Source organism: Corvus hawaiiensis, chromosome 3, assembly GCF_020740725.1.
Source record: "Corvus hawaiiensis isolate bCorHaw1 chromosome 3, bCorHaw1.pri.cur, whole genome shotgun sequence".
Taxonomy (NCBI): domain Eukaryota; kingdom Metazoa; phylum Chordata; class Aves; order Passeriformes; family Corvidae; genus Corvus; species Corvus hawaiiensis.
In genome coordinates, this window is record NC_063215.1 from 769,272 (window position 1) to 793,771 (window position 24,500).

At 57.8% G+C, this 24,500-nt stretch overlaps 1 protein-coding gene across 17 annotated transcripts in view; it reads right to left on the reverse strand.

The window, feature by feature from the left end:
* Positions 1-24,500, reverse strand: part of DTNB (dystrobrevin beta) — a 133,244-nt gene that overhangs the window by 71,971 nt on the left and 36,773 nt on the right. For 13 of the 17 annotated variants that reach the window (XM_048296644.1, XM_048296638.1, XM_048296639.1 and 10 more), the window contains 2 exons: positions 12,375-12,452; positions 237-320 (listed from right to left, as the gene is read on the reverse strand). In XM_048296644.1, the coding sequence (XP_048152601.1) occupies positions 237-320; positions 12,375-12,452 (162 nt within the window). Of the gene's footprint in view, positions 1-236; positions 321-5,167; positions 5,320-12,374; positions 12,453-24,500 lie in introns of those variants that run through there. The other 4 variants (XR_007202156.1, XM_048296641.1, XM_048296640.1 and 1 more) reach the window with 2 other exon arrangements.

Here is a 24,500-nt window from a genome sequence, read left to right on the forward strand (position 1 = left end):
CCGGGATGGCCAGGGAGAGAAAAGTTAATGGATTAACCCACTTGGAATGATAAACAGGGTTTGTGTGAGGGGTTCTCTGACAGGGCGAGTGCCCGGGGTGGCACGGAGATTTCGGGGCACACCGACGCCCTTCCCTCCCTCTGCCCACGGTGCGAGGGGCACTCGGTGTCCCCGGCGCGGGGGGGGTCTGTCCCCACAGCCCGGGGTGTCCCCGGAGCCCGGCTGTCGGCACTGACCGTGCCCCGCTCCGCAGGTGCCTCACAAAGGTGGCAATCAGGGCGTGCTCGTCGCGGGCGGGGTCGGGGCTGCTGCGCTGGCACCTGGGGCGGGAGGGAGAGCAAACAAAAACAACATAAATACGGGCAGGGATGAGCGACGGACACGGAGCCAACGGGGACGAAGCAAAAGCAGCAGGAGGGACGGGGGAAAAATGTAAATGGGTTTCCATGAGTTACAGGGCGAGGAGACTTCTGCTGTGCGGGGGCAAACACAGTGAGAGGGACGCTGGGGGACATCCAGCACTGGCACAGCTGCCCAGGGAGGTCTGGAGTCCCCAAACCTGGAGGTGTCCCAGGAAGGCCTGGACGGGGCACTCAGTGCCCTGGGCTGGGGATGGGGCACAGTTTGGGCTGGATGACCTTGGAGGATTTTTCCAACCTCAGGGATTCTGGAATTCTGTAAATGTTCAACGAGGGCAGCTGTGGAGCCTCTTGGAATTCCCAGTAGGATCCATGGTCTTTAAGGAAGAGACTCCTGAGCATGGTTGCAGCCAGCATGCCTGGGCACAGGAGAATCCAACCCCAGCAGCATTCCCTGTTCTCAGAATCCCAGAATCCAGAACCATTTAGGATGGAAAAGCCCTCCCAGCCCATCGAATCCCAGCTGTGCCCCATCCCCACCTTGTCCCCAGCCCAGAGCACTGAGTGCCACCTCCAGGAATTCCTGGGACACCTCCAGGGATGGGGACTCCAAACCTCCCTGGGCAGCCCCTGCCAAGGCCTGACCATTCTTTCTATGAACAACCCAAACAAACAGCCCCAAAGCCCAAACCACAACCAAAGCAGGAGGGAAGCGATGACATCTGACAAACGAGGGGTTGGTCACCAGTGCTGCCTCTGCCACGGACCCAGCATTTGATGGATGTTTTTGTTTGGTTTGAGGACTCATGAAAATAAAGCTGCTGCAGTTTGGAGAATTTCTATGAACAGAGATCGATTGCAAGAAATATTTGTCAGAACTAATATAGAACCAGAGCTAAATAAGTAATAAATAACTGTTTTTCTGTGTTATCCTCTTGGCAGGTGCTGCTCTCTGCAGCAGGATCTCAGGGAATGGAGCAAAACCCCAGGAAAAATGCAGCAAAATGGTTCTTTTTTTAGCCCAGACACTGCACACAAAGGCACATCCTTCCCTCCTCCAGCAAAGGGAGACACGGCCGCTCTGCCCCGCTGGACTCCCGGACCCGGGGGGTGGTTCCAGCAGGGTCTGTCCCCCAGGGAATGGGGCACGGGCAGAGGGGGCCTCTCCCCGGGGAGATGCAGGTCCTGAGCAGCGTGGGATCAAAGCATCACCCGGGCAGCGGCTCCTGGGCAGGTGCCACCGTCCTTGTAGCACAATCCCATGGTCATTCCTGCCGGGTATTCCAGCCGCTCCTTCCCTCCCTCGCCTGCAGTCAGTTCCTCCCCCCCACACGCCCAGGAAGTTTTCCCTCCAGGAGCTTCTACGAACAGGGCGTTTGTTGCTCTCCCCGGGAAGAGAAGCCCCGTTTTCTCACACACTAACACTTTTCTCCTCAGCTGCGTGCAGGGACAGCCGGGGGCAGAGCCAGACCTTGTGACAAAGAGGTAAAAAGGAATTACCCAGGTGGAGCCCCCCGGGGAAGGAGCAGCCTGTGGAACGAGGGGTTTGTGCTGGGGAGACTGAACACTCGCCTCCACCCCGAGGAATCTTTAGGCAAATGCTGAAAAGCTCCATTTTTGGTGTGTTTGGAGCTGTGGCCACAACAGATTCCCAGACCTTTCCCATTCTAACCCACTCCAAGGGCTCATTAAAAGCCCGTCAGAAATGAAGGGCAACAGATGCGGCAACGAGCAGCGTTCCTGGGCTTGGGAAGGGAAATCAGAGCTACACGGAATTAACGTGAGGCTGGACACTGTTCCCAGCCCGGATCTGCTCTCCCCTTCCTGTTTCTCGATGCCTGGGGGTACCCAGCCCCCTCCAGAGCACCCCTCAGCTGCCTCCAAAAATATCAGCGAATTATAGAACAGTCTGGGTCATGAGGGACCTTCAAAACCACCCCCATCCCCCTGCCATGGCAGGGACACCTCCCACTGTCCCAGGCTGCTCCCAGCCCCAATGTCCAGCCTGGCCTTGGGCACTGCCAGGGATCCAGGGGCAGCCCCAGCTGCTCTGGGCACCCTGGGCCAGGAATTCCTGCCCAATATCCCATCCATCCCTGGCAGTGGAAGCCATTCCCTGTGTCCTGTCCCTCCAGCCCTTGTCCCCAGTCCCTCTCCAGCTCTCCTGGAGCCCCTTTGGGCCCTGGAAGGGGCTCTCAGGTCCACGTTTCCATGTTCCTGTGATCGGCAGTTCAGTGAAAGCCCTGAGCTGTGTCCCTGTGCTGGCACCTTCCCAGCTGGAGGAGCCGCTCCGTTTGGGGACAGACGGCACAGACAGGATGTCCCCTCGGGCAGAGCTGCGTGGCAGTGCCAGCCGCGGCTCACACAAAGCTGGGCGGGTTCTGCTGGCAGCACCTTCAGCTCCCGTTTCCAAGGAGCCGGCTCTGAGTGCACCCAGCTCCCTGGGAAAGCCCGAGGGGGCCGAGGCCGGGTTTAATCCCCCCGGCACTCCGTCCCCGGCGTGCCCCGCAGCGTGCGCAGAGCAATTAGTGCTCATTAGCACCTCGGCGGGCAGCCGGGGATGGGGAGAGGGGACAGCCCTGCCGGAAGGGCAGGAAAAGCAATCCCGGACCTGCGGCTTCAGCGAGGGTTCCACGTTGGCCTCGGCCAGGGTGGGGAACAGTTCCGTGTGTCCCGGAGCTGCCCCGGCACCGCGCCCTGCAGCATTCCCTGGCACCTTCCCGAGGAGCGGCGGCACCGCGGTGGCACCTCGGTGACACCTCGTTGGCACCGGAGCGGCTGCGGGTCCGGCCCGCAGGTACGGAATTACCTGTACCGGGCACCGGGAGCGCTGAGCCGGGAGCGAGTTGGGCTGGATCACCGGGGCTGGGATCACCTGGGATTACCGGGGCTGGGCTGGGATCACCCGGGATCGGCTGAGATCACCGGGGCTGGGATCACCTGGGATCAGGGGCTGGGCTGGGATCACCGGGGCTGGGATCACCTGGGATCAGGGGCTGGGCTGGGATCACCGGGGCTGGGCTGGGATCACCGGGGCTGGGATCACCTGGGATCACAGGGGCTGGGCTGGGATCACCTGAGATCACCGGAGCTGGGCTGGGATCACCCGGGATCGGCTGGGATCACCTGGGATCGGCTGGGATCACCGGGGCTGGGATCAACTTGGCTGGGGATCACCAGGGATCACCTGGGCTGGGCTGGGGATGACCTGGGCTGGGCTGGGCATTGCCACCTCCCTGCCTCTCCCCATCACATCCCAAGGGTGACTCCTCCCCTCATCCAGGGATCCCTTCAGGCCCTGGGAAGGGTCTGATTTGGAGGCTGCCCTCCGGAGAATCCCAGTCCCCCCGAGTGTCACTGTTCCCCGTGTCAGACACGAACTGAGCAGCGCTGAGCTGGGAACCGATCCCGTGGGATCCCACCTGACACGTGCTCCCTCTGCTAGGAAAATATTGATGTTTTCCTTCCCTGCCTGCGATTTTCCCACTGGTGCTGTGCCCACACAGCAGCAGACTCGCCCGGGCCTCGCAGCGCAATGAAAACACCATCTGGGCCCGTGGCAGCGCCGAGCCGCTCCCTGGGGAATCGCTGCTTCCCTCCCTCCTTCCCGAGGCCGCCCACCGAGGCAGAGCCGTCCCCTGGCACGGTCTGCTCCCTCTGTTCCCCGCAGGTTTTACTCCCTGCCCTCACGGAATGATTGTTTATTCCGTGCTCGGGAAGCTGGAGGCTCCCACCCCTCGGGCCTTGGGCAGGTCCCTCACGCCCCCACAGAGCCCAGGGAACAGCAGCGTCACCCCCCGACCCCACAGGGCCACCCCAAAACCTTCCTTTGTCTTAATAACTAAAGTAGAGTCATGGAATTCCAGAATGGTTTGGGTGGAAGGGACCTCAGAGCCCATCCAGTGCCACCCCTGCCATGGGCAGGGACACCTCCCACTGTGCCAGGCTGCTCCCAGCCCCAATGTCCAGCCTGGCCTTGGGCACTGCCAGGGATCCAGGGGCAGCCCCAGCTGCTCTGGGCACCCTGTGCCAGCCCCTGCCCACCCTCCCAGGGAACAATTCCTTCCCAATCTCCCATCCAGCCCTGCCCTCTGGCACTGGGAAGCCATTCCCTGGGTCCTGTCCCTCCATGCCTTGTCCCCAGTCCCTCTCCAGCTCTCCTGGAGCCCCTTCAGGCCCTGCAAGGGGCTCGGAGCTCTCCCTGGATCCTTCTCCTCTCCAGGTGAGCACCCCCAGCTCTCCCAGCCTGGCTCCAGAGGCTGAGATGGTCCCAAGGACAGGTCCCCAGCTCCTCCCCCAGGCGAGCCACTGCTGTAAGTGAATTCCTCATTAAACCCTGGTTTTTGAGGGGTAATTCCCACACTTTCCATATCCCAACAGCCACCAAACACAAATCCAGGTTACACCAGAGCAATTCAAGAGAGAGCAGGAAATAATGGCAACCATGGGCCCCTGAGGGGAGAGGGAAGAGATGTGAGGTGGGAAGAGAGAATCGAGGTGGGAGAGTCTTCCCTGAGCTCTGGGACTCTCCTGGTGCTGCTCCCTGGCTCAGCTTTGGGTCTGGGTGCTCAGCCTGGGGCTGGAACAGGCACCCACACATCTGGGAACGGGGATTGGGAGCTTCACTGGCTCCTGCCCCAAAGTTCACCCACTGAGACTTGGCTCTGCTCCTGTACAAGCAGCTCAATAAATTAGAGGTATTTAAATGGCGCTTTTGGTGTCCTAAATTAATTCCTGTTCTGAAAATCTACCAGGAAAGCCAAGCATGAGACAATTTATTTTAAATCCTGTAATTTACACCAAGAAATCCCTGTAAATTTCTCTTCTGCTGGCTCACACCTTGGGGAATCCTTACGGGCTGCACCGTGCTGCTCTGGCTCCTGGGGAGGGAAAAGCTTTGGGAAGAGCTGCCCGGATGGAGCCCAGAGGGGTCCCTGCTTCTGCCGTGCTGCTTTCCCCCCTGAGGGATGCAAAGAGAAGCTGAGGTCACCTAGGACATCACCCCACTCTGCATGACACGAGGACAGGATTCACCGAGTGATTCAGGAGTAATTTGGGAGGCAAGGCTGTGCCTGCTCGGCTCCCACAGCATCAGCTGAGGGTTCAGGCACAGGGATCACCACATTCCTCGAGATCCCACAGGACTGGGCTGGAGAAGCCCCCTGAGAGCACCGAGTGCCACCTTTGACCCATCAGCCCCTGTCAGGCAGCCCGGGTAGGGACTCCACATCTCCCTGGGCAGCCCCTTCCACGGCCTCCATCCCGGGAGGGGTCCAGGGAAGGCCTGGACGTGGCACTCGGTGCTCTGGGCTGGGGACAAGGTGGGCATTGGGCACAGCTGGGACTCGATGATCCTGGAGGGCTCTTCCAGCCTCAGGGATCCCGGGATCCTGCAAATGAGTTGGATCCCTTCAGTGGCAGCATTTGGGATCAACTGCAGCAGCAGCAGGGAAAGGGAAAACCCCAGGAGAAGGGCAAGGAGCTGGGCTGAGCTGTGTGAGGGCAGAGTGGGATGGGGTAGGAGGTGTCCCCAGAGCACCCTGGGCATGCAGCAGAGTGACCGTGTCCCCCAGCAGTGACCTTGTCGTGGCTCTGTCTCTCCTGTCCCCCAGCTGTGCCCCGAGGCTGCTGCAGGGACAGTCTGAGCACATCCCAACCCCAAGATTCCCTCTGTATTTATCCACACGTTTTCCCCCTGATCCTGAATTTCTGCCCTGTGGAGAGCGGTGTGTGAACGTCCCCGAGCGTTCCCCCTGCAGCTGCTTTTGGGCCCTTTTTCCCCCCTCAGCCCCAGGTTAGGGATGAACACCCGCAGGCACCCAGAGCTCAATTTAAATAACAATAAACGAACCACTCTTTTTTGTTTGAAGTCTTGGGATGCCCCACGGAGCCCCCGAGGACCCTCCCCGCTCCTGGCTGTGTCCCTCTGTCACCTGGGAGAGCTGGGACCTCCCCTATCTCCAGACAAAGAGATTTTTATCCCTTTTCCAAACTAAAGCCAATTTTGGTGCTGGGTAGGTCTGTCCCGGGCGTTATGGGATGCAGGATGACTCACGGCACAAACACGGCCACACCTCTGCACAACCCAGCCAGGGCCTCCTGCACCCAAAACCTCTCCCCCAAAACCCTTTTGGGGCTAAAATTATGGCTAAACAGGAGCTGGGATCTCCAGAGGTCCCAGAGGTCGAGGAAGCTGAATAGAAGAAGAGGAACGTGCTCTGCCTGTGTCCAAGGAAAACGGCAGTGCCAGGAGTGCCAGCCCCTCTCGGGTGGCACTGGGGCCTGGACACACGGATGTGGGCAAGGGAACAAAGGGGAAAGGCACACTGGGAGCTGTCAGCAGATAAACGGAGCTGCCCAGCAAATAAAACCTACTGTGGGGACAGAACTGACCCCAAGGGACAGCACCGGCGGCGCTGGTGTGGGAATCCCTGCTCAGAGCTGAGGGCGGAGCAAAGTCCTGTGGGTTCCGATGAAAAAGCCGGGAGCTGCCCAGCTGTGCCCACATCTGGGCAAGGACAGACCTGCGGAGGGTCAGTGGTGCTGGACACGGCAGAGCTACACAGGGACCAACAAAACAAAGGCAGGACTGGGAGGAGCAGAGAATCAGGGACCTCGGGAGCACGAGACTGAAAATAATCCCAGTCAGGGTTAATGGAAATGAAATGTTCGCAAAAAGGCAGCTTTGGGACATTGTCCAGCCAGGTGACATCACGTCCCTTCAACTCCAGCTCTTGAGCTGCACATAATTGGGATTTTAGGCTGCAAGAACACGTTTCGCCCCAGCCAACACAACGTGCCCGGTTTCCAGGCTGCTCAGCAATCAGGAGAAGGAATGCAGGGTTTTGTTTTGCCAGAGGCAGCACTCGGTGACAGCTTTTATGGGCTTGGTGCTGAACAGGAACTCTGGTTAGAGACCCTTCCCAGCCCCAGGGAACTGAACCCACACTGCTGGAGGCTGCCCCAGGCACAGGGGAGGAAAGAGGCCCTGCTGGGCTGTCCCAGAGGGGCCACGGGGATCAGCTGTGCTCTGTCACCCCAAACAGGACACTTGTCCCTGGGACTGAGTGGGGACATTGCTGCAGCTGAGGGGGACTCGGCTCTGCTGTCGATGCAGGGTGGTTGGGATGGGGTCAGCCCCAAACCTTTATGGGGCCCACAAGGGCAACAGAGACTACAGACCTTTCTAGGGAAAACCATGGGATGATCCATGGACTTACAGGCTGGGTTGGGTTGGATGGGACCCTAAAGCCCATCCAGTGCCACCCCTGCCATGGGCAGGGACACCTCCCACTGTCCCAGGCTGCTCCCAGCCCCAATGTCCAGCCTGGCCTTGGGCACTGCCAGGGATCCAGGGGCAGCCCCAGCTGCTCTGGGCACCCTGTGCCAGGGCCTGCCCACCCTCCCAGGGAACAATTCCTTCCCAATATCCCATCCAGCCCTGCCCTCTGGCACTGGGAAGCCATTCCCTGTGTCCTGTCCCTCCAGCCCTTGTCCCCAGTCCCTCTCCAGCTCTCCTGGAGCCCCTTCAGGCCCTGCAAGGGGCTCTGAGCTCTCCCTGGACCCTCTGAACAGAACAAACACACCAGGTTAATTCTCTCCTGGAGGCAAAAGCTGCTCCATGAGCACGGACTGAGCACGGCTGCCGAGGGAACAAACAAAGTCTGGGGGTGCTCAGGGGGAAGGACTCGTCATTAACCTGACTGGGGCCAGGCTGTGCCTGGAACAGAGTTATTGAAAGAGGAGCAGAGCACAGTGACCACGACAGGAGGGAAAAGATCCATTCCTGAAGGGATTCAAAATAAATCAACTGAACCAAATGACATTGAATGGGCTTGGCCTGGTCCTGCAGAGGAGACAGAATCATCTCCTTTGTTCAGAAGGGCTCCTTGTAAAGATCAGGGAAATGCTGGGGTTTGCTGCAGTTGGGTCACCATAACCCCCTGGAGCACTCCAGGCTGGGATAGAGGGGCTGGAAAGCTGGAAAAGGCCCTGAGGGAGCTGGGAAAGGGGCTCAGCCTGGAGCAAAGGAGGCTCCGGGGGGACCTTGTGGCTCTGCACAAGTCCCTGACAGGAGGGGGCAGCCGGGGGGGTCGGGCTCTGCTCGCAGGGAACAGGGACAGGAGAGAGGGAACGGCCTCAGGCTGGGCCAGGGCAGGCTCAGGGTGGACAGCAGCAGGAATTTCCGCATGGAAAGGGTGCTCAGGCCTTGGCAGGGGCTGCCCAGGGAGGTTTGGAGTGCCCATCCCTGGAGGTGTCCCAGGAAGGGCTGGAGGTGGCACTCAGAGCTCTGGGCTGGGGACAAGGTGGGGATTGGGCACAGGTTGGGCTCGATGGGCTGGGAGGGCTTTTCCAGTCCCAGTGATCCCGGATTCTGGGATCACAGCCACCAAACCCCAGCAGGGCTGCACTGCAATGTCCCCTCTGCCAACACTCAGAGCTCCCCCCTGCTCCACCTGCCCCCTGCTCCGAGCCTCTCCCGGCGAATGTGCCAGAGAATCCATCGGCCTTCGGGAGTGGAAGCCTCCCCTGTGCAGGGTGGATGATGCAAGGACTGGGACGTCTCCCCCCAGCTGGGGTGGCTGGGGCTGCACTGCTGCTCCCACCTCGGCTCCTGCAGGGAAACCCTTCCCTGAGCCCATTCTGCCTGCAGCACTCTGGGGTGGGCACGGAGCTCCTGCCCCGTGCGGAGCGCAGCCGCTGCAGCTCAGAGCCCCTCTGGATGTTCTCCCCCTGGAAGCTGAGAGTGGGGAGGCTGGAAATGATGGAGGCTCCTACGAGACTCTCAACAGGAACACTGAGAAGGGCTCCTTTGCTTTGCTTGTTGTTTGCTTTTTAGGTCACAAGAAAAAGTGAATTCAGGCATTAAAATCCTGTTCTTTCAGCTCAGGCTTGTTCCTCCAAAAAAGCAGTTGTCAAAGGGAAGTTATTTCCATGTTTTTAACAGCAGGGAATCACACAAAGGGGTTTCTGTGCTGCCCTGCTGGTGAATGGCTGCGTTCAGCGTGTCCCAGGAGCAGCTGGGACTGCCCTGTCCTGGGGCTCCTGGGGCAAGGAACGGGTGAAACCACCCAGAAATGGGAATCCCAGACTGCTCTGGGTGGGAAGGGACCTCAGAGCCCACCCAGTGCCACCCGTGCCCTGGGCAGGGACACCTCCCACTGTCCCAGGCTGCTCCCAGCCCCAGTGTCCAGCCTGGCCTTGGGCACTGCCAGGGATCCAGGGGCAGCCCCAGCTGCTCTGGGCACCCTGTGCCAGGGCCTGCCCACCCTGCCAGGGAACAATTCCTTCCCAATATCCCACCCAGCCCTGCCCTCTGGCACTGGGAAGCCATTCCCTGTGTCCTGTCCCTCCATGCCTTGTCCCCAGTCCCTCTCCAGCTCTCCTGGAGCCCCTTCAGGCCCTGCAAGGGGCTCTGAGCTCTCCCTGGATCCTTCTCCTCTCCAGGTGAGCACCCCCAGCTCTCCCAGCCTGGCTCCAGAGCTGAGGGGCAGAATCCCCCTCCCTGCTGGTCTCAGCCTTTCTCCCCAGGCCCAGCCTGGGCTGAGCTCTGCCCACTCCAGCCCATGCCCAGGGCTCTCCGAGCTGTGCAGGGATCAGTTCTGTGCTACCTCCACCTGCCCAGGCCCTCTCCAGCCCCACATCTCCAGGGAACCCCCTGCACCTCCCAGCAGTGCCTGCTGCACTTGGCCCACTGCAGGAGCAGTTCCCTTTCCCAAGCAATTCCCTTGGAGGTGTCCATTTCCCAACCTTCCGAAAGCGCCCTCGGACAAACTGATCCAGATTTGCGCCGTATTTCGGGGAAAGAAAGGAAATCCCCTTGGATGATTGTCCTGGTGGGAACTGGAGTCTCACAGCATGAAGGAGGAACATCTGGTGGAGGTACAAACAATCAAAATGCTCTTCAGAATGGAATGGATGCAGGCAGGACTCGGCCTTTGGCTCCCACTGTAAATCACAGAAATCCAAGAGATTTCTGGGAACCTCTGCTGTGCTTTTGCCCTTACAGAGTTTTCAGCACTGAGGCCACTCAGGGATGGGTTGAGCACAACCCTTCCAGCCCTCACGGTGAATTCTGTGTCCCCACACAGGCAAAACCACAACTTCTCACATCTTCATCCATCATTTCTTACGGTATGTAAAATATATGATAACTGTAGGAACAAATCTGGCTTTCGAGCAGAAGCCAGGGGAGAAGTGGCCACTTTGAGCAGCTCCAGACACTGAAGTGCAGCTCCCAAGCCCCCTCTGCTCTCCGGAGCGGCCCCTCCAGCTGCAATTCCAGCTGCCAGGATGTGCCAGAGCCTCCAGCACGGGAAATGAACCCCTTCATTTCAGTCAGTGATGAGCCCCTGCAGCAGGGACTGACCTGGGGCAGGAGAAGCTGCAATAAATCTTGGGGAAAGCCCTGTAATCAGGCATGTGAGAGCTGACAAACAGGAATACACGGCATTTTCTGAGGGGAAAAGCCCCTTTCCCCTCCCTCACCTCACTCTGTCATTGAGTGCTGCCACCTGCACGTTCTCCAGGCGGGAAGGGAAGGAGGATCCAAGGAGACAGAGCCACGTGCTGCTCCTCCCAACAATCCAGGTGATGGATGACCCAGCCATGTACCCAGGCTCCAGCCAGTGCTGTTGAAAACACTGGGAAAGATGATCCCAAGAAACGGGTGGGAACACGCTGGGAGGCACACGGAGCCTCCTGCGAGCTGAGGCAGGAGCCAAGGATTGCAATTCCCTCTAACTCCTGACTCCCCAGGGCTGCTCCCACCTGGTTCGGGGCCACAGAGGGTGAGAGGGAGTCACTGAACCTGGAAATGCCACAGACAGGGATCCAGGACACCCTCAGCACTCAGAATCCCAGGATCCCTGAGGTTGGAAAAGCCCTCCCAGCCCATCCAGTCCAACCTGTGCCCAGTCCCCACCTTGTCCCCAGCCCAGAGCTCTGAGTGCCACCTCCAGCCCTTCCTGGGACACCTCCAGGGATGGGCACTCCAAACCTCCCTGGGCAGCCCCTGCCAAGGCCTGAGCACCCTTTCCATGGGGAAATTCCTCCTGGATCACAGAACAGCCTGCCCTGGCAGGGCCCTCCCAGGACTGTCTGTCCTTTCATGGGAAAGGCAGCCTAGGAAAGGTTCTCTGACTCCTTGTCCAAGGGCGTCCTGAGAGCCCCCAGTGCCAGGGACCCCCAACCCTGGCTGCTCCCACAGCCACTGCACACGGAGCAGTGTTGGCAGAAATCCCAGGGAAGGATTTACAGAGAGATTTGGGGAGAATTGTAGGACAGGCAGTCTGTACCCACGGACACGACTCGTTCTGCCGAGGGAAGCAGAGGGAAAACCCAGGGATCTCAGTTCTGCCTGGAGCTGCTGGAAATGGGGGCTCTGCCTTGCCTCTGGAGCACCCCTGGCCACTGAAACAGTGCCAGTTCAGCTCCTCATTCCCGGCAGGAATATTTATTTATTCATTCATTCCCAGCTCTGCCCACACAGAGCTGCTCCCCCTCAGCCCCCCTAACAAGGACAGTGGAAATCCCCATTCAGGGGGTTTCCTGCTCATTTTCAGACCTAACCCACACCGTGTGGTCACCGTGTCAGTGCAATCCCAAACCCAGCCCCACCCCAGACACCTCTCCCAGCCAGGGCAGCTCCCAGCGGCCGAGCTGGGTGAGGTGGAGGGCCTGGGACCACCGTGAGTGGTGACACTGCAGGACAGGATCCCCCCTGGCAAGAGGAGCAGCCCGTGACACGAAACCAGCCTCTCCCAGCTCGGGAAGTGAATTCCAGCTACAAAGGAAAGCCAAAACCTCTCCAGGTATTTCCTCAGTCCCGGCCACGGAACCACATGGACTCAGTAAATGAAAACCACTCTTTGGAGAGAACAGAATTCCTGGCTCCCTTGGGGGAGCTGCACCCTGTTCTGCAGGGCCAGTGGGATTTGGGATGATCAGGAGAGCCCACACAGTGAGTATCCCATCCTTTCCCCAGGAAGAACCCCGAGCCTGAGGCTCCTGTACCTTTTGGTTGGCGTGGGCGCTCCGGAGGACACGTGGGTCACCATGGCCTCGTTCATGTTACTCACGGGCCGGGGGGGGCTGCAACGACACAGGGAACAGTCAGAGACCCAAAAACCAACAAGGACAACCCAGCACAAACCCAGACCCTGTCAGAGACCCGAAAAACCAAAGGAAACAACCCAGCACTTGGAAAAAGCCCGTCCCTGTGTCCTGTGGCAGTGCCAGGCCAGGAGCCTGACAGGAATCGCCTCGCGTGACACCTGAGGAGGTTGCTTTGCTCTAGAGCTCCTCCCAGTTCTGTGTCCCACTAAAATGGAGAAAATGAACATTTCTGAGCACCCAGCCCAGCCCTGGTGTTGCTGAGTGGTTCAAACTACCGCAAGAACCGCTCAAATCAGGGCAATTGTTTGAAGTGTCTGAAGAAATGACACTTCAAACAAGAAATGTCTGAAGAAATGAAATATCTGAGGAAAATGAAAGATTTCTTGCAGTGAGCAGCCCTCCAACCCCTGCTGAGGTTTATTTTAACAAGGCAAAGGTGGTTGGAATAAACAAATGGATGGAGCCTTGTGCTCCTCACTGTCCCATAAACCCCAGCCATGGAATGAAGAGCCAGTTATTGCCATTCCCAAACCCTGGGGGTTCCCTGTGTGCTGGTGGATGTGCTGGGAGCAGGGGGACACAGGGGCAGCTCTGCCAAGAGCCACGGCAGCTCATGGCAAGTCTTGGAATCAGTACTTGCCCTCCAGTGATACCCAGAGATGTCCCTCAGCCTCTGAAATGAGACTTCCAGGACCGTCCAGTGCCACCCCTGCCATGGGCAGGGACACCTCCCACTGTGCCAGGCTGCTCCCAGCCCCAATGTCCAGCCTGGCCTTGGGCACTGCCAGGGATCCAGGGCAGCCCCAGCTGCTCTGGGCACCCTGTGCCAGGGCCTGCCCACCCTCCCAGGGAACATTTCCTTCCCAAAATCCCATCTAAATCCACCACCTGAACGCTGCCCTTGCTGGAGAGCTCAGCAGTTCCCTGGAACTCTTGTGGAAGTCGATGTGGTCGGGTCCCCAGGAGCTCTGGGGCCTCTCAGCTCGTGCCAGCACCGAGCCCTGGCCAGCGCTGCCCCCCTGCACAAACCCCCGGCGCTCTTGGAGGGACGTTCTCGTCCCGTGCTTTACCCTCCAAGCACTCAGGAGCTATCAGGAGGGAGGGGGAAATGAAGGCACGGCTCCCTTTGTGCAGGGTACATTAGATAACAAACCTGCACCTACGGCTCCTTATTTATTACTGCAATCTAAGGAAGCATCTCCCGCTGCCTCTCCCTGCTCCCGCGCTCCCGAGGGCGCCGGAGAAGGATCCATTCCCTGTTCCCTGGGAGGCACCGAGGCAGCCGAGGAGAGGGAGATGCTACTGAAAAATGTGAGAGCTGATAATGAACAATAAAATTCACACCAGAAAGGGGAGAAGTGGGGGTGCAATAACCCCTTCCCAAGGGGCACAAACTGGACTCGCCTTGGGAAAACAGACCTTACCAGGGGCTGCAGCTCTGCCCTCTGGGACAGGGATGGGACCCTGGGGATGGCCGGAGCTGTGTCAGGGGGGTTTGGGATGGAGATCAGGGAAAGGTTCTTCCCCCAGAGGCTGCTGGGCACTGCCCAGGCTCCCCAGGGAATGAGCACGGCCCCGAGGCTGCCAGAGCTCCAGGAGCGTTGGGACAGCGCTGCCAGGGATGCCCAGGCTGGGGTTGTTGGGGTGTCCATGGGACTGAGGATCCTTGTGGAGCCCTTCCCACCCAGGATACTCCATGATTCCATGATTCTCAGATAAAATGACTGCTCAGGGCACACGGGGCCGTGGCTGGAGCTGGAGAACATCCCTGGGGCGATGCTGGAACCCAGGAGAACAACCCCGAGCCAACCAGGAGGTTTTGGGGAGCGAGGGGGTTCTGTGTGCTTGGCTCTGCCAGGCACAAATGGAATCCCAGTCCATTCCAGGAGCCACAATTCCTGAGGGAGGCTGAAAAGCAGGGATGGTTCAGGGAAGAGGCAGAGGAATGACTAAAAGCTGGGAAAACATTCTTTTCACTGACAGAACTGTAATCCCAAACCTCCTCTTTAGCAGCCAATTATGTGGTGCTTTGATGGCAACCTCCACATAAATTGGATTTATTTCCAATCAAACCCAGCCACAGTGAACAAGCAAAGACACAAGGAAACCCAGAGAGCAGGAACTGAAATGAGGGAAGCGCAGCAGTGCCCGGAACGGCTCCCAGGGCTGATGAGCTCTTAACTGGAATCTTTAAAGCTCTTCTATAAAACACCTGATTTTCTGTTGGCATTTTCCACTTTGCACAGGTTGTAATCTTCTGATCTCTGCTGTACTTATGGCTGAGGTCAAATATCTGTGAGGAGCCACTCCATGAACTTGAAATTGGGAAATAACTGTAGGAACACCAGTGTAGGTGTTTGGAGCTCTTTTGCCCAAAAATACGAGGGGGAAACTCCCAGGCACCATCTACACAGGAAATGCCATGGCCAGGCCTGGGCAGGAGATTGGATTAAGAAATAATAAATCACCTCCTTGCCTTTGACAGAGAATTTCAAGTCTTCCTCTATTTTCTACTCTCTTACTCCACTTCCTGCACCAGGAAACCCTGACAGGCTCTGCCACAATGAGAATACCGAGCTGTTGGAGTGGGCAGCTCCTCTGAAACTATTTCAGATTGGATTTCTTCAATTTCAAAACAAAAGGACATCAGCAGGACGTGGAGCTGCTGCAGAGAGCCCAGAGGAGGCCCCGGAGCTGCTCCAGGGCTGGAGCCCCTCTGCTCTGGAGCCAGGCTGGGAGAGCTGGGGGTGCTCACCTGGAGAGGAGAAGGATCCAGGGAGAGCTCAGAGCCCCTTGCAGGGCCTGAAGGGGCTCCAGGAGAGCTGGAGAGGGACTGGGGACAAGGCATGGAGGGACAGGACACAGGGAATGGCTTCCCAGTGCCAGAGGGCAGGGTTAGATGGGATATTGGGGCAGGAATTGTTCCCTGGGAGGGTGGGCAGGCCCTGGCACAGGGTGCCCAGAGCAGCTGGGGCTGCCCCTGGATCCCTGGCAGTGCCCAAGGCCAGGCTGGACATTGGGGCTGGGAGCAGCCTGGCACAGTGGGAGGTGTCCCTGCCATGGCAGGGGTGGCACTGGATGGGCTTTAGGGTCCCTCCCAACCCACTCTGGGATTCGGTGCCTGGGAGCTGGAGCCTTCCCAGCTGCAGGAGAGGCTGCAGGGACCAGCAGGAGGAACAGAGACCACCCAGATCCAGCTGTGCCAGCCCTGGGAGCCAGGGACAGGGACCCAGAGAGCTGCAGGCATGGCTGGCAGTGCCCACACCCTGCTCTACCCCCGGAAATGAGCAGCCACACCTGGACACACCAGGAACAGGCTCCGCACTGGAATCCAGGGATTTAAAAGTGCCACAAATTAATCCCAAGGGAATCTGCTGCTGCTGGAGCAGCTGGACTTCACCTGGGACAAGGGATGGGGCTTTTTGGCCTGGCTGTGCCACAGGGCAAATGGTTCATGGAAGCACAGATCCACAGGAGGCTGTGGGCTGGAAGGGAGCCTGTCCTCAGGAGCAGCCCCAGGGCAGGGGCCAGGACTTCATGGAGCTGCATTCCAGGGAAAACCCTGGAAAACCAGGCACCTTCTGAACACACGGCCACAGGGCACCCAGGAATTCCCGACCTCTCCCCTCCTCTCTGCTGCAGTCAGGGGCTCCTTTTTCCTCCCTGGGATCCAGGGCAGCAGCACTCAGGGCCAGCCCTGAGCTCAGCTCGGAGATCCCCCAATGAAATCCCCTGAGAACTCCAGCAGAAAGGGGGAATTTGTCACCTGTTATTTCCCCTGTTCAGTACAAAGGCTCTGTTCAAAGTCCAGGACAGAGCTGGGGCTCTGGGGCTGCTGGGGCTTCCTCGGTTTCTTTTCCAAGCCAGGAACAAACCCCTCCCCTCCACTTCCCCAAAATCGGGGTAACCTGAATTTCCAGGCTGTGCAAACCAATTAATTCTGCAAATGGAACGAACTTGAGAAGGGAAAGGTGTTTGTGGTGTCCCTGGAAGGCACAGGCCCAGGGGACAAAGCCCCTGCAGCCCCCACCTGCTCCTCCAGCAAATCCTTCAGAAGTTCTGCTTCCAGCTGGGGTCCACAGCGGGGTGGAGTTCGAATATTCCCTCAGAATGCTGGATTGCAGTTGAAGTGAGTGGTGTGCGTGGTTCCAGGAGGGCACTGACCCCTTCCCTGCACAGCCTCTGTGCCATTCCAAGCACAAACACCTGCTAGCAGCTGGAACACGCCGCTTCCCGACAGAGCATTTGTAAGGAAAATCAGGGATTGTTTAAAAATAGCATCCAACACTCCTGCAATGAGAGCAGCAAGGGCAAACACATCCGTGGGGATGCTGAGGCAGCACTCGTTTCCCAATAAACAGGAATACAACTGTGCTCCTAATCTGGATCTCATCAACTCATCCCAGGGAAATCGCCTGAGCAACTTCCAGGAAAACCAACACGGAAATATGGGAACACGGCAGGTTCATTCCTGCTGTGCTCAACAGGAGGGACCAGCCAGTGCCTGCACTTAAACTGCTCAGCAGGGGACTGGAATGAGAAACGTGTCTGCTTCCCTGGACACCCCCAGAGTCCCAGAACCACTGAAGTTGGGAAAGAGCTCCCAGCCCATCGAGCCCAACCTGTGCCCGATGCCCACCTTGTCCCCAGCCCAGAGCACTGAGTGCCACCTCCAGGCCTTCCTTGGACACCTCCAGGGATGGGCACTCCAAACCTCCCTGGGCAGCCCCTGCCAAGGCCTGAGCTCCCTTTCCATGGGGAAATTCCTGCTGCTGTCCACCCTGAGCCTGCCCTGGCCCAGCCTGAGGCCGTTCCCTCTCCTCCTGGCCCTGTTCCCTGCCAGCAGAGCCCGACCCCCCCGGCTGCCCCCTCCTGTCAGGGACTTGTGCAGAGCCACAAGGTCCCCCCGGAGCCTCCTTTGCTCCAGCCTGAGCCCCTTTCCCAGCTCCCTCAGCCGCTCCTGCTGCTCCAGCCCCTTCCCAGCTCCGTTCCCTGCCCTGGACACGCTCCAGCCCCTCAGGGTCTCTCCTGTCAGGAGGGGCCCAGAGCTGCCCCCAGCACTGGAGGTGCCCCAGCAGTGCCAGCACAGGGGACGGGCACTGCCCTGGCCCTGCTGCCAGCCCAGAGCTGGCACAGCCCCGGGGCCAGTGGCCTCTTGCCCCCCTGGGCACCGCTGGGCTCGTGCCCAGTTCAGTTCTGAGCTCCCCACGTGCCTCCATGGAGCTGCTCCAGCCCCTTTTTCCTGTGCCTGGTGCTCCTGATGCCACTCAGGAGCAAAGGAGCCCAAAGCCACCCTGAGAAAATCAAACAACTTCTAATCCACCAACAATGTAGGTTAAAAACGTCTAATCCAAAAATAGCAGCCTAAATTTTTGCCAAAGGGAAACAGTTCAAACATGTTTGGATCTGACAGCGCCTCTCTACCTGCCTCGTTCCATGTGCCTGGGCAGGAGACTCAGGGATTGATCTCTGTGCTCTGTCCTCTGGAAAACTGCAAATTGAGGGGATTTTAGCAGCAGGAATGACAAATTTCAATGTTAATTTTACAGGGTTTGTAGTAATTTTAAAAAGAGTTGAAGGTGATTCTGTTCAGGTTGTCAGAAATAAACACAATGAGAAGTTAAAAACCAATCACAAACCTGAGAATATAAACAGATAATTGGGATTTTACAGATGAGAACAGAGAGAAATCAATCCCTGGGGACTACAGCAACAGCTGGTGATGATAAATACAATTTATTGCACAGACTGTAGAGTTTTTGAGCAGTTTTACCGTGAAACCTCTGCTGGTTTTTATATAACAGCCCATTCCTGCGAGTGCCACATCCCAGCAAGGCTCGGAGCAGCTGCCTCCGCCGGCTGCTCTTCCAGCTGGGAAATGGAGCAGCAGCACCTGGCCAGAGGTTACTGAGCCTTCGGCTCCTCTGCAATCTGTACAACACTCACAAGGTGTCCTGCCAAAGCCGGCTGCTTCCCTCGGGAATGCCCGGTGGGAACGGAGGCTGGACCCACAACAACCCCTGCTAAACAAGGCACGGGATGAGACTTCCCAAGGACTTTGTTCTGTCCTGCTCTGAGCTGACTCACAGGGAGGAGAGGAAGGGAACGTTTGGGGTGTTCCCTGTGCCAGGCTGCCCAGCCAGACACCCCGAGCACACCCCGAGCACATCCCTGCCCAAGCTGCTCCTGCGCCCCTCTCCAAGGGGCTCCCGCGTCCTCTCCGAGCTGATCCTTCATCCTCCCCCCCGAGCAGCCCCTCCACCCCTCTCCCGGCTCTCCCGCATCCCTTTCCGGATGGCTCCTCTGTCCCTCCAAGCTGTTCCTGTACTCCCGTCCGAGCCGATCCTCCTGCATCCCTCGGAGCCGATCCCACAAAGCTCCGGGAGCGGCTGCCCGCGGCTCCGGGAGCTGTTCCCAGCAGCCAGACCCCGCTGCGGGCCGGCCCCGCTCCCGCACCTCTCTCGCCGCTCCCGCAGCTCCCGGGACCCGACACCGACCGGGACGCACCGGAGGAGCCCCGGAGCACCAACCTGCGCGGCGGCGGCCGCCCGGTGCCCGCCCGCTCGTCCCGGCCCGCGGCTCCATCCCGAGGGATGCGCGCACGGCGCCGTCTCCACGGCAACGGGGCCGCCACGTGACCGCGCATCTCCCGGGCACCGGGAGCGCATCCCAGAAAATGCTCCCGGGCTGCTCCGGGCTGCCGGGGCCGAACTGTCCCACAACAAAGGCCTGAGGGGTTCTTAAAATAGTTTTTTAATGTTATTGGTTTTTAAAAATTATTTTTCATCTTTATTTTTTAGTTTTAATTTTTTTTAGTTTTAATTTTAATTATTTTTAAGTTTTAATTATTTTTAAAGGTTTTTTAAAAATACCCCATTTCGCTCTGTTGGAGGGAGGAGGCACCAGCCCACAGCCGCCTAGGAGAAGTTCTTTAACAAACAAACAAAGAAAAAGAGGATCACAGAATGACTTAGGTGGGAAAAGACCCCCAAGCTCACCGAGTCCAACCTGTGACTGACCACCTGATTATATTTCACTCCATCCCTCCCCTTGAACAAGCTAATATAAAATAAACTCATATAAAATAAATTCATATATAATAAATTCATATATAATAAATTCATATAAAAGTACAAAACTTACTCATCCAAACCCAGCATTTCAAGGGAAATGCAACCACACCAAAGAAAGCACCACCCTGAGCTGGAAATGCTGAGGCTTAGGGCAGGAATATCGTGGTTCTCTTGAACCCATCCCACCCCTGCCCTGGGCAGGGACACCTCCCACTGTCCCAGGCTGCTCCCAGCCCCAATGTCCAGCCTGGCCTTGGGCACTGCCAGGGATCCAGGGGCAGCCCCAGGGCCTGCCCACCCGCACGGGGAAGGATTCCTTCCAGTAAATTAAGAAATGATTCATGAATTGCCACTATAATAGAGATTACTGCACCATGAAATGTGGCCTCTGGCACACACCAACCAACCAAATAAAAACCTAAATCCCACCCACTTCCTCCAGCCCTGAGAAGTGCTTTAGGTTTGTCTAAAGCCCGATTTCAGGAGGTTTGAATAACAGAATCACCAAGGCCCAGAAAGGGCTGGGTTGGAGGGGGCCTTAAAGACCCATCTTGCTCCAAGCCCCTTCCATGGGCAGGGACACTTCCAATGGATTTACGGCATCGAAGAGGAAAGTTACACCAGCTTCCCTTGGTTGTTTATTCCATCTCTATCTGGATTGGAAGGAGAAGATTCCTAACTGGAATTTGTTTGGCTTCAGCCTAAGGATTAAACCCAGGGCTCAGCTCCTGCTGAAGTACAGGAGGGATTCCATCCAATGCTGGGTCACAGGGTTACTTCCAGCCCCATGACTGTAAACACAGGTCTTGGGGCTGTTAATGGTTATTAATCAATAGTGGCCACGTCCTGTCGCTGGGTGATGTCCCACAGTCCCTCACATCGCTGTCAAGGAGCTGCTGGCAGCAGCCTTGGGGCACCAGGAAAGGATCGTGGCAAGATCGATGAATAAAGAAGAATTCAAAATAAATTCAAAATAACCCCCCCCAGAATTAAACTGCAGCACTGGGGGTCCCTGTTCCTTCTGCTGGGTGACATCACCACATCACCACATCACCACATCACCAGCAGCCCTCCCCCAGGCTGCCACAGCAGAGATGCCTCCCCTGTGCACGTACCCAGCGCCTGCCATGGAAACACATGAAAGGAGCTCAAAATGCAGCCAAGTTCTGTTCTGGCAGGGACAATCAGGGCAGCTGCAGCACAGCAGGAACAGCTCCCAGCTCCTGCCCCCAGCTCCTGCCCCCAGCTCCTGCCCCCAGCTCCTGCTCCCAGCTCCTGCTCCCAGTTCCTGCCCCCAGCTCCTGCTCCCAGTTCCTGCCCCCAGTTCCTGCCCCCAGCTCCTGCTCCCAGTTCCTGCCCCCAGCTCCTGCCCCCAGCTCCTGCCCCCAGCTCCTGCCCCCAGCTCCTGCTCCCAGTTCCTGCCCCCAGCTCCTGCTCCCAGTTCCTGCCCCCAGCTCCTGCCCCCAGCTCCTGCCCCCAGCTCCTGCCCCCAGCTCCTGCTCCCAGTTCCTGCCCCCAGCTCCTGCTTCCAGCTCTGCAGTGGAACAGCGGAAAAAACACTCCCGGAAAAGCCAAACGCACACGTTGCTCCTGCCCTGGGCAGGGACACCTCCCACTGTCCCAGGCTGCTCCCAGCCCCAATGTCCAGCCTGGCCTTGGGCACTGCCAGGGATCCAGGGGCAGCCCCAGCTGCTCTGGGCACCCTGTGCCAGGGCCTGCCCACCCTCCCAGGGAACAATTCCTTCCCAAAATCCCATCCAGCCCTGCCACAGGGTGGCTGAGCCACCTCCGTAACACTTTAAAATCAAGGATTTAATGTCAGGAGTTCGCGTCAGGTGGGCCCAGAGCCAGGGCAAAAGGGCCACGTCATACCCCAAAACCCCACTGTGGTGATGGAGCACTTCAGATGACTCCTCCCAGGAAAAGGGATCCATGCAAACACCATCTCTGCTTTCCCAAACACACACGACAAACAGGGATCATCGCTCTCGTCACACACTCTGCCGTTCCAGAAAAAGGGGCAGCCTGTCTCTTGTATTCACTGAACTGACTCCTAAACCCAAATATGATTTGCAGGGAATTACTCTCTAACAGCCAAGGAACTCCCACCTGGACACAGAATCCCTGAGGTTGGAAAAGCCCTCACAGCCCATCGAGTCCAACCTGTGCCCGGTCCCCACCTTGTCCCCAGCCCAGAGCTCTGAGTGCCACCTCCAGCCCTTCCTTGGACACCTCCAGGGATGGGCACTCCAAACCTCCCTGGGCAGCCCCTGACAAGGTCTGGCCACCCTTTCCATGCAGAAATTCCTGCTGCTGTCCACCCTGAGCTCCCCTTGAGGCCACTTCCCCTTGTCCTGTCCCTGTTCCCTGGGAGGAGAGCAACAGCTGCATCCTGGAGGAGGATGCAGGGAGATCAGGGAATGCAGAATGCACCAAACCAGCAGGAAACTGCAGAATTTCCATTTTTGCTCTTCCTGACCCAGCCTGGCTGCAGGAATGCAGGTGAAGGTGGCTTCAGAAACACACACTTATTCCTGGAAATGTGAGGGCAGCGAATCCCTGATTCCCTCAGGGATGGAGGTCCGGGGCTCCAGCAGATCATCCAGCAAAATCCTTGACTCTGAGGCTCCACTAACATTTGTGTCTGCATTTTTCGTATCTCCTAAAGCAGTGAGAAACACTGAGATAAAGGAGCTTCCATCACACAGGGAACATCAGCCTGACTGGAATTCTGAGTGGATTTAAAAACCCTCTTGTCCTGGTGTTAAAGGTTCAGCGGTGGAAATTCCAGCACCCCTTGGGTAACCGGTTCTAACAATTCTTTCCTTACATTCACTGGTAAAAACACACAGCTTGTTTTGTTGCCCAGAGCAGCTGGGGCTGCCCCTGGATCCCCGGCAGTGCCCAAGGCCAGGCTGGACATTGGGGCTGGGAGCAGCCTGGGACAGTGGGAGGTGTCCCTGCCCATGGCAGGGGTGGGATGAGATGGGATTTGAGGTTCCCTTCCCACCCAAACCACTCTGGAATTCTCTGATTTTCACATTTTATATTCATTATTCTGAAGGTGTCTCCCTTCAGCTCCTGCTCCGTGTCCTCTGTTGAGCCCATCTGCCAAAGCTCCAGGATTAAGTTTAATTTCTCTAGGATTGGTATTTTCAGAGATATCCAACCATTCCTTACACCTGCATTCCTTGAGTCCTTGGCTGGACAGCTGCCCACATTCCCAAACCTATTTCCAGTCCCTGACCCATCTCCATTGGCCTTCCACAGGGTTTTCCAGCCAGGATCCCACCACCAAAGGGAGCCTCTCCTGCTGGTCCTCCTGGCTCGTCACTATCCTTGGTTACAAAATCACCCCCAAAATGCACATTCAGCCTACTGCCCACCGTGACCTCCAAAATCTGCTGTGGAGACATTCTGCCCAGCACATTTTCCCTTCAATTGGCTTCATTCCCAATATTTTCTCATCCCCCTCTACTTTATACGTTTTCCTCCTCATGGAAATGAGTGCTAACGGCACAGAAATCTGCAGGGCTCTGCTTGAAAGCCCCTTCCTTTTGCAGCTACACTGAGGCCAAGGAGAGAAACAATTTTCAGGGAATCAGGGAATCTCAGATGGGATTGGGTTAGAGATGATCTCGTTCTAACCCCCCCTGCCACCACAGATTCCTCCCCATCTCCTCTCTGGGTGGGGCTTTATTGTTTTCTCAACCTTCCAGCGCTCATAATCAGCTCGTTATGGCAACAGCCCCCCGTCATTGATGCAAATGAACCCCACAGCAATGACCCTCCGGGCTGAGACCTGGGCTGCACCGGCACCAGGCACCTCCTTACAGCTCAGCCAAGCAGCTTTCCCCGCTCTGCTCTCTCTTTCCCCCCCAGCTGTGTCACGCTGTGCCCTGGGTGACCCCATCCCGGTGTCCCCAGGCAGTGACATCACCTGGATCCGCTGCCAGGGCCCTGGGAGCTCCCCAGTGCTCCCAGACACAGCGGCCACCGGCAGAGTCTGAACTGGGGAACTGCCTCAAAGTGCAGCTGGGACTGCCGAGACAGACAGAGCACCCCAGCACCCTGCTGGGTACCCCCAGAGCATCCCAGAGCCACCGCGGCTGGGAAAGACCCCAACACCATCGAGCCCAACCTGTGGCCCATCCCCACCTTGTCCCCAGCCCAGAGCACTGAGTGCCACCTCCAGCCTTTCCTGGGACACCTCCAGGGATGGGCACTCCAAACCTCCCTGGGCAGCCCCTGCCAAGGCCTGAGCTCCCTTTCCATGCAGAAATTCCTGCTGCTGTCCACCCTGAGCCTGCCCTGGCCCAGCCTGAGGCCGTTCCCTCTCCTCCTGGCCCTGTTCCCTGCCAGCAGAGCCCGACCCCCCCGGCTGCCCCCTCCTGTCAGGGACTTGTGCAGAGCCACAAGGTCCCCCCGGAGCCTCCTTTGCTCCAGGCTGAGCCCCTTTCCCAGCTCCCTCAGCTGCTCCTGCTGCTCCAGCCCCTCGGGAAGGTGAGTTCCTCGCCACCAGCTCATTGCACAATCGCTGCCCCTCTGCCAAACCACAGCCTGGAAACGACTCACCCACAACTCCTAACTCATTATTTACATTCTTTGCTACCAATTTTTGTCTTTCCTCCCTGCCTCAAAGAGCACAGCTGGTTTTTTTCCCTTCCAAGCCTCGTTTTCCCTGGAACCTTTGGCCAAGTATTGTTAAACTACCCCCAGTTATTAATATTTTCATTCTTTATTTACTCGGCTGGAGCAGATCTCAGCTTTTCCAGAGTCTCTCCCCCAGCATTTATTTGTAGGTGCTGATGTTGCTCCTCCTTTACATGAATCAAACACACTGAGCCCCTGGCCCCTGACACCCCCACAGTGACTCTCTGGGGCCCAGAGCAATTCCTGTTTGGAACCGAGTTCCATCAGAAAATCTCCCCTGGCTTCAGCCCCTCTCACA